At 34.8% G+C, this 10028-nt stretch overlaps 1 protein-coding gene and 1 long non-coding RNA gene across 2 annotated transcripts in view; one reads left to right on the top strand and one right to left on the bottom strand.

The window, feature by feature from the left end:
- Positions 1 to 2310, top strand: part of igsf5a (immunoglobulin superfamily, member 5a) — a 9061-nt gene extending 6751 nt beyond the window's left edge. Inside the window, exons 7-9 of the mRNA XM_042733017.1 lie at positions 73 to 158; positions 537 to 586; positions 1246 to 2310. Coding sequence (XP_042588951.1) covers positions 73 to 158; positions 537 to 586; positions 1246 to 1302 — 193 coding nt within the window. The 3' untranslated portion in view covers positions 1303 to 2310. The remainder of the gene's footprint in view (positions 1 to 72; positions 159 to 536; positions 587 to 1245) is intronic.
- Positions 1 to 10028, bottom strand: part of LOC122138748 — a 33055-nt gene that overhangs the window by 4861 nt on the left and 18166 nt on the right. The gene's annotated exons all lie outside the window — the stretch shown is intronic.

Genomic DNA, 10028 nt, shown 5'->3' with positions numbered 1-10028 from the left:
TAAGGAAACATTTATTTCAAAACCTTTATTACTTGTGAGTGGCTTGCTAACAGGTCTGGACTCCCGTTTCAGGGCACGAATCCAGTCCCAGAATAGGACGCCTGCCACAGAAAATGTGCGAGGACGGGACAACCGAGGATATAGAGACAGGCATGATGGTGTGTATGCATAAACATACATAGGAGTATCATCCAATATATATCATTTAATCAAAAATACAGTAATGACAAAAAAAATTGACAAAAACTGTAATATAAAATATTATTGACATTTTAAATAGCAGTTTTAAGCAAAATTGAAACTGTACTGTACTTGACAATAATAATGAAATTTCAAAACTTCAAAGACACAAATAACTGGGAAAAAAAGAGCAATTGATTGCATTCACAATCTATGTCAAAAATCTGAATGGGCATTTTGCACAAAAGAAGCCTCATTTTCATTTCATTTACTGACATCTATTCTAATGTAATGATTCAGGAAAGCATGAATGAACTCATGTACTATGAACTTTCATATGTCTCTCTTTACTGCAGGACACACCAATGGTGGAGTCTGGTACACAAACCACTCTAACAAACATCAGGTGATGCCTCAAATTAAGTTTAAAACCAGCATGAAACCAGAACTTCTCCTATTTACTTCCTTAACACACATTCATGATCTTGTTTTGAACGATTCATCAGTGCACGCTATTCCAAAGAAAAAATTTCTTTATAATATTTAATCAAAATGAAAACGGATAATTGTTTTTTTTTACTTGTATAAAATAAAGCAATAAGCCCCAAGAAGCCGTGGTTTACATTGTTTTGTGCTCTGCATCGTGCCTAACAACGCCCCTTAGCTGTTATAAATTCACTATTAACCACTGCTTCATGGGGCTTATTGCTTTTATAAAATGGTTATTTCATATACTTAGTAAGGTTTTAAAAAATAAAACAGATAAAGTGTAATGATATTAATAAAAACAGTATTCTTCCACCAAACAATTTAGTTCTTCAGAATCAGTTGTGGTTGCAACAAAGTGGTTGCCAAGCAACAGACAAAGGTGTTAGTTTGTAGAGTAATTTCGAACATGGCTCAGCAAATCAGAGTCAAGGACCGGAACTATCCGTTTTATAATGTCTCAATGGAAGTAAAATGGGTTGTGAGCACCTTTCATGCTGAACTGAATATTTCAATACACTTCATAAGCTTGAATATTTGTAAAGAGTCCAGATCTAATACAAATCTTTGGTTTTTCAGATGCCTGATGGCTTTTTTGATGGTCACAGGAACCACACACACATGACCACCGTCTAGAGATTAAATCTGATTAGATGTTGGACTTCACAGACAGCAGGCTCTCTTCTTCTCTCTTGTACATAAAATCATCATTTTAGGTTTAAATACAGAAGAAAGAGCCTGAAGGATTTCATATCAGCACTTATGTCGATCTGTTTCACCTCCACTGGATTATTTATTGGAACGCAGAAGGATTTTCTTGGTGGTCTCAGACTTTTGGACCCCACTGAACACTGTGGATATTCACCACCAGAGCATGTTTTTGGGCTTTAACAGATAAAGTGGTCGGAATGAGGGCGGTCGAGGGGTTGGTTAAGATCTGCCGGAGATTACTGTTGATTCGTTTTAATGTCCTTGCATGTGCATAACACATTCATCAGATGCTTGCATTTCCACAGCAGGTTTTTTGAATCAACATCTTCCTGTATTCTCCAGAAATTATAAAATCATCAACATATGGCACCACACATCCCATGAGAGTTTTGCTTTCTGTTTTTATAGCTACTTACAATTAAAAGCAAAGATTTTACATCAGAAGTGTTTAGAGAAGATCATCTTGTGATACATCACGCTTCACAGAGCATGATGCTGTTAAACAATTCATCTAAACCACTGATTCTTACCTCTCCACAGAGGGAAACTACTTAAACTCCAACATGTCATCATACAGTGAAGTGTCATGAAATGGACTGGAACTATGTGATTATTAATACATCAATCAGTCACTTAATATCAAAATCATAAAGACCTTGTGTGTAGTCACTTATCTGCGTTTCATGCATTTTAAGGGCACTTAAATCCATAAAATGGATAAGAATTTTGGACAAATGTTTTTAAAATTATGTATTAATGTATAGCAAAATGTATATATTTTTCTCACAGTTTTATGAATTTTTTCCCCCCTTTTTTGTTTTAAGCATGAACCTCACTTTTTATGCTTAAAACAAGAAAAACAGGCCAGTGAGATTATACCAGTGTATTATACTTAATTCTAAATCAGTTCAACATATAATTTTATTTTGCTGCTCAAGTAAATTTTTCATTTTAAGGATGTTTCTATATATTTTATTCTGGGGAAAAAGGACAGACAGACAACATTTATGTGTATATATACTTATTAAATAAAAAACAATAAGCTCACACACTTTTTTACAAAAATATTTTTTTCATCCATCCATCCATCCATCCAAGTTGACTATTATTCTGTTTCAAAAATGCTTTCAGAAGCCGCAAAGCAGGAGAAATTTATAAATCAAAGAACAGACATATAGATAACAGACAGAAACGCTCTGCTGCTCTTTTTTAAACGTTCCTTTAGTAGAACATCTCGCTGCAGTGTGTATCTGACATTCTTATCCAAGAGCTCTGCAGTCAGTGTGTGTGAATATTAGCCCTCTTTCATCTTTTCCCTTAAAAAATAATGAATGCTCATAAATAAATAAATAAAGCTGGGTTAATGGCCAGCTGTAGGCTGGGATCTATTCCCCCGTGGCTTGTTATGAGCTGTGGAGTCTTCCTCTTCCTCACTCCACCCAGCTCTGTGCTGGCCGAGAAGCTGATATTCTCCCACTCATTACGACCACACCAAAGAAACTTCCTGTTATGTAACCAGCACTGCGTACCTCCAAGACACAGATATGGAACATATCCAAAATAATACCAATATAAATAAAAATATCAATGAAAAACCAGCATATAAGTGCTGCTGTAGTGATTGAATCGCTGGTAATTTCAAAGAATACCATGGTGCTTTATATATGTACTGTAAAATGGCACTAAATAATTACCATATAGCATGGTATTAACATGCTATTCCAAGGTATTTTAAATAAGCTATAGCACATCTGTGTCAGTGCGGCTTCATTCACAGTAAATGCTGCTCCACATAAACTCCTAGAATTAAGAATTGGCTGAATTTTAAAGTTTAAGTGGACATTTCAATTAAATCTGGTTTAGTCAATATTGAACAAGGATTAGTTTGCACAGTAAAGTGTAAAAACAATAGCAGGTATTTGTTATAATGCATAATGTACATTAGCTCTATTGTTTATGACACATTATGTATTTTAACAGTTTTGTTCAATAAAACCATATGATTACTTGCATTTGATGATTTATTTGAACCCATTATTATTGCCTCATTGCCATTATATATGTATTAAGTCATTTTAAAGGCTATTATTCGCTTGGGTCTATTTTTATTAGGCTATTACATGAAAATTAATTAGTGCTGTCAAACGATTAAAATAAACGTTTTTATTTACATAATACGTGTGTGTACTTTGTATATTTATTATGTATATATAAATATGCATGTAAATATTAAAGAAAAATGTTACGTTTATAAATATATATATATATATATATTTATATATATATATATATATATATATATATATATATATATATTATATATAATAAATACAAATAAATCCAATATATATATGATATAAATTATATGAATATAAATATATACATATGTAAATACATGTAAATGTTTTCAAAATATATTTGTATTTATGATAAATATACACAATCCACATATATTATGTGAACAAAAACTTATTTTGGATGCAATTAATCTTGATTAATTGTTTAAAAGCACTAAAATTAATTATAATAATCAGATTTATACTGCTTAACTTTTTTTGGTACGTCACCCAAAACGTCAGAATTTGTGACTCTCCTGGATAATTATTAATTTTTTAATAAATTAAGCGATTTAAGTTCATAAAATGTATTATTTGGGTTATTTGGCATTCTTGCATTTAGACATTCCCATTATTTTTCTACTCTGAATTCACTGTGGTAATGCTCTAAAATAACTGCCAGAAATCGTCTTGTTCAGTCATAAAATGGCCATTAAAGTCAAACCCTTTTCAAAATAATTTTCACTTTAAGAACATGGACCTTCAAAGTTAATGTTATGAAATATTCAGAGAGTGAGCAGGTGTAAAGTTCTCCATAGATCTTGGCCCACTATTAATAACCTCTCAGAATAGCTGTGGATGTGAGAAACGTAATTGTCAGCCAGACTCCACAGTTTATTTGTCTACACAATCTAGTGGGATCTTTTGCTAAAGGCACTCCAGGAGTTAATGAACCACCGTTGTGTTTCAGAAAAAACAGACAGAAATACGGCAACCACTAAAACTGATACACAAGGGTGGTCTTGCCAGAAGATACAGCTGGGTCTGAGGCAAAATTTAGGAGCTAATGATTAGAGAGGAAATATTATCACCTTTGCACACAAACTTGCTTTTAAAGATTTATGACTTTCTCACAATAAAACCTCCAGAGAGTAGCAAAACTGACTGTTCTCTCTATATATACCCCTAAAACCGAAGGAAATGATTCTGTTGTGGTTGCATGGTACATACTCACTTGAGACCCATTTCTGTCTGCCTATTATTTAAAATAACATGCTATTTTTGTACTTCCAGCAGAAAAAGCAATGCTGATCAACAGGCTAATGCAGATGAATTCATTAGAGAAATTATGTCAATGACAGATTTTTCATATTACGCGTCAAAGAATAGTTCACACAAAAATAATTTTACTCTCTGGCCATCCAAGATATAGGTAAGTTTTGAGTTTGTTTCTTCATATGAATAGATATGGAGGAATTAAGGATTGCATCACTTGCTCTCTGATCAGTCCTCTACAGTGAATGGGTCCCGTCAGAATGAGAGTCCAAACAGCTGATAAAACATCACAATAATCCACATGACTGAAGTCCATCAATTAACCGTCACTTCTGGCCACCAACATGTGTGTTCAGAACGGTTTTGGACTATTTTTGCTTGTAAACAGTGCTTGATCTGTGAAACTTTTATACTAGAGAAAGCAATATTATGGGTGCAGTACTCAAATTTTTACCAGTATCCAGCGACTGCCAAACTGTCCCTAGCAATAAATTTTAATCAAACAATTAAATATATGTATGTTTTTGTAATTTCGGACGCATCTGACACCTCATACCATTAATATTACCTAAGAAGTTAAAGTAAATAGGCTACGTTAAAAAATTGCGCGCTTTCAAGGACGGGCATTAAATACATGGGCGGAATGTAGTGGCACACTGGACAAGAAGCGCAGCGCCAGAACAACTCAGGTATTGTACAAAATTTAAGACAGCAGTCCAAACAATTCATATATAGCCTAAGTTAACTTCAGGAAGCAACAAAGTTGCATCGATGAGTTTGAAGTACGGTGTTTGACAAAACAGAGCAAACGGAAAGAGAAAGCGCTTATTAGCTCCCTATATAAAGCATACGGACAGCGGAAAGATACACAATCTTCCAGCCTAGGATAAAGTCATTATGAACATTAACAATAATTTGGGACAAATATAATGTGATTTTATGGTAAATAATATGGAAGTGGCACTTTGTGGTGCAGCAGGATTTGGAACAGCATCCTGAACCCCTGCGGACGGTCTTTAACTTTAAATTAATGTTGCTCAACTGAATGTACAAATCAAACTGTTAGCTTAAATATCCACAAAATAAAACAACAACACTGAAATAAGAGCGTGCGGTTTATCTGTCAATCAGATGCGCATGAAAGTTGTGTTCGTTTCTAAAACAGCAGCAGAATATTCTTTCAGAATCATCTTGGGTCCAAGTCGAATAATATTAAAATAAATTGATGCGTGACAAAGACACCCCACATCAAAAAATACTATAGTGCTTTAGAACCATACTGAAGTACTTGAATTAATTTGTTGTGGTAATTTCTATAGTTGCTGTGGTAATATAACAACTTTAGTAATATAACCAAATTACTTTACCCAATACTGACCAAGTTTATATTTTATATTATACTACAATACACTACAGTTCACTGTATAAAAACTAAACTATACTACAGTATTTATTACAGTTTACCAGTTCTCTATAATTAATACTACAGTATGCTGTAGCATTCATTAAAAGTGTTGTAAATACTATAATATATACAGTATAATACACTTTACTATAGTATGGTTCAAAAACACTACAGTATTTACTATAAATTACTATAGTATTTTTTCATGTACCCAGCACTCTGATGCTGATGTTGGTTCACAAAATAAAAATTGTGTAATTGTCCGTTTAACATACTAACAACAACAACAACAACAACAAACTTTAGTTATGAATATGTTGGCAAACATAGGCTATAAATGAAGACTTTAGGTGACATGAATGGGGGGGTTGGGGTCCCCACCAATGTCAAAAGCAAACCTATTCCCTTGCACATAATGGTGGGCTCTCATCCTAACAATCACTAATGCATCCTAAAGTCCCACCAATCCATTTTCATAAGCCCTTTTAGCTCGTTAAATGTATCTGGATTTGGTATATAACCAAAATTAATGTATTTAATGAATAGTCAGGTAGATTTCAGCTTTTGTCATTTGGCTCTGTTGAGGTGTAAAGACTACATTTCTGAACTGCATTGATCTCATTGGTCTGATTCATACTACAATCAATACATTTCCCCAATCAAAATCTAATATAAATTTAATCGAAATTTTCTAGTCCAATAAACACGCAGGCATACTGCAATCAAGATCTTTCTCTCATCAGCATTGAAGATCCATGTACACAACTCCACCATTTTGCTAATCAGTAATTTGCATCATTAGTTAGTGCCTATTAAAAAAAACATTATTCATCATTCCACCAAGTAATTTATAATGAATAACAACCAACTCTCTCTCAACAAAAAAAACAATCAATCCTTCCAGGAGGCCAGTAATAATTCAGTGCGATTCAGTGTCGCAGAGCCATTTACTTCAAATGAGCCCACTGTAAATTGAACACTTCATTACAGCACACAGCTAATGAAAGTCAAAATGAGGTGCAAGTTCATGACGTGTATTGAGGCCACTGTAAAGTCCTCACTGAATAATGTAGGATAACTTAATTATAATGCTTAAAAATAACTGATATAATTATAATTTAGATTGTATGAAGAACATAAGTAGTGTTTGTCAATGCAAAACTCCTCACCATGTGGTTGCTAACATGTTTTGAAAGTTTTTTAGTGCATTCCTATGCAGTTAGGGTGTTTTAGGTGGTTGTTAAAATAAAATTACAGGCACATTCGTAAGACGTAGAAAGTATGTAAATATGCACATCACGGCACTGCATGAATCAAGTCCGAAAATATATGAGTTGTGCAATGTGAATCAAGTTTTATCAAATTAAGCATGAAGATCCACCACTAACCATAAATGTCTCTGGGGATGCAAGCAGATCATACAAAAATATAGAAATAAGAGTGTATATTATGAATTACCCACAAAAACCTAAAATAATTATGAAAGTGCCATAAGTTTGCATTGTTAGTCAGTATATAATATGCACAAGCAATGACAGAATAACACTGGGCAGAAGGTCTGAGAGGGGTTTCCTCTGTAGTTACAGGATTCAGACACAAGTAGGTTCACTATAAATGTAAGCCAAGCTGTATCAATGCCAGTGAACGTTTCCCCTCCTCCTCCTCCATCTCCTGTGCTCTTCTTAGTGTAGGCAGTTTCTGTGCCAGCAGTGCATTGGAGATGATTCATATTATTCTGCCAATGGTCATTGATAGTCTATCAGGAATGCCCTTAATTAAGGCTTAACCATTCTCAAAGCCTTGTCAGTCTAATGAATAGCTGAAAAGTAATCACAGGAAGTAGACTTTAATTAAGCATTTGCTTGAATATGTACAGTAATGTGCTATTGCTGTCAGGTTTGGCTAAATGACCATTATGGTTTGTCAAAAATTCAACGTCAACCAGGAAAATTCTAGCGACTGCTTTGAAAAACACAGCCAGTCCTTTCTACAGATCTTACTAAAGTGTTGCAGTGTAACTCTGAGGGAAGTGTGGGTCATTATCAAATCTAGAGCTCGGGGGCAGCAGAGACATTATATGACACCAGGCAGCACCATTAAACAGGGACTGTCTGCGGCACTGTTTACTGAGGAAAGACCAAAAATACAGCGACCCGAGCACAATCGTAAATGTAAAGAAAAGAGCAGTGAACCTCTGCAGGGCTATGATTTGAATTAAAGGAATAGTTCAGCCAAAAATGAAAATTTGTTTAAAATTGACACTCCCTCAGGCCATCCAAGATGTAGATGAGTTTGTTTATCAACGGAAAGGATTTGGAGAAATTTAACATTACATCACTTTGCTCACCAATGGAAACTCTGCAGTGAATGGGTACCATCAGAATGAGAGTCCAAACAGCTGATAAAAAAAAAAAAAATATTCACAATAATCCACAAGTAATTCACATGACTCTAGTCCATCAAATGTCTTGAAGTAAAAAGCTGCATGTTTGTAAGAAACCAATTTATCATTAAAGTATTTTTAACTTCAAACACCATTGTTTGCTTCATTGCTTCCTACCAAAATACAAGTCCTCTATCCATAATATTTCTTTCACCAGTGGAAAAGTCAACTTGTCTGAATCAGGAGAGAAATATGCACAGATCAAGCACCATTTACAAGTGACAAACAGTTCAAAACAGTTACAAACAAATATGTCAGTGGATTTTAACGTGAGAGGTCAACAAGGGTTGGACTTTTCACTGAAGGGAGCATTATGGATTTTTCATTCAACACTTGGACTTAAACACTTTAACAATTGATTTGTTTCATACAAACACACAGCTTTTGACTTCACAAGATGTTAATTGATGGAGTGGAGTCATGTGGATTACTTTTGGATTATTGTGATGTTTTTAATCAACCATCATTCTGACGGCACCCATTCACTGCAATTGGTGATCAAGTGATGAAATGCTAAATTTCACCAAATCTGTTCCAAAGAAGAAACAAACTCATGTACATCTTGGATGGCCTGAGGGTGAGTACATTTTCAGAAAATTTCAGTTTGGGTGAACTATTTCTTTAAAGTGCTGGAAATGCAAAAAGATAAAATGGTTTTCTTACTATGAATGTTTTTCTTCCATTTATACACAGTTCATCATGAAATTCATGGTGACAAGTGCCCTGTAAAGCCTGTTTGGCCAAGTGTGACTCAATAGAGAACACCACGGACTGCCTTTAAATTTCCAATCTCCATTCAAATGTCTCTGTTAAAACTGGTCTTCGCAGCTTGCATTAAAGGAAGGCAATCGATTGTCATTCATTTAACAAGCCAGCAAATAAAAAATGTTATGGGAATCCAAGGAACAAAGACAGAGATGTCACAATTCTGATCTGGCTGCAGTTGCGTAGCTCTAGCTGCTTTTATCCTGCACGGCACCAGAGGAATAGCTTGTGTTTAATGGAGCTCATCTGTTGAGAGAGATGATAACATCTGTGATAACCAAACTCGCTGCTCAGCGATTATAAAGACCGCATGTGAATCTGATGCACCAAGCCCAAAAACGGTTTGAAATTGTGTTAATTTGTGGTGGCAGCATGCAAACAGGAACTCTCCCCAAGCTCACATGCTGCAGCGAAGGATAAGACTGCACATATTCCCCCTCCATTAAACTTGCAAAATCAATGCATGCTAATATACAAATGATTAATTAAGATATCCACTTATTAAGGACCGTTCTCTTCATAAGTGCAAGCTCTAGGTCTTTTGCTGGTGAGGCATCTTCCTGCTGCTGTTTTAAAGATTACATTGATCCAAACTTCATTTATGCCAAGAACCACTGCTGCAGTGAAGCTTTAGCACCGGCGTTCATCTGAATCTATGCAAGTCGAGGGCTACATGCTGACTCTCTACGAGGGAGATGCCAGATCT

This window comes from Cyprinus carpio, chromosome B10 (assembly GCF_018340385.1).
Source record: "Cyprinus carpio isolate SPL01 chromosome B10, ASM1834038v1, whole genome shotgun sequence".
Taxonomy (NCBI): domain Eukaryota; kingdom Metazoa; phylum Chordata; class Actinopteri; order Cypriniformes; family Cyprinidae; genus Cyprinus; species Cyprinus carpio.
This window is presented reverse-complemented; position numbering and strand designations above follow the sequence as displayed.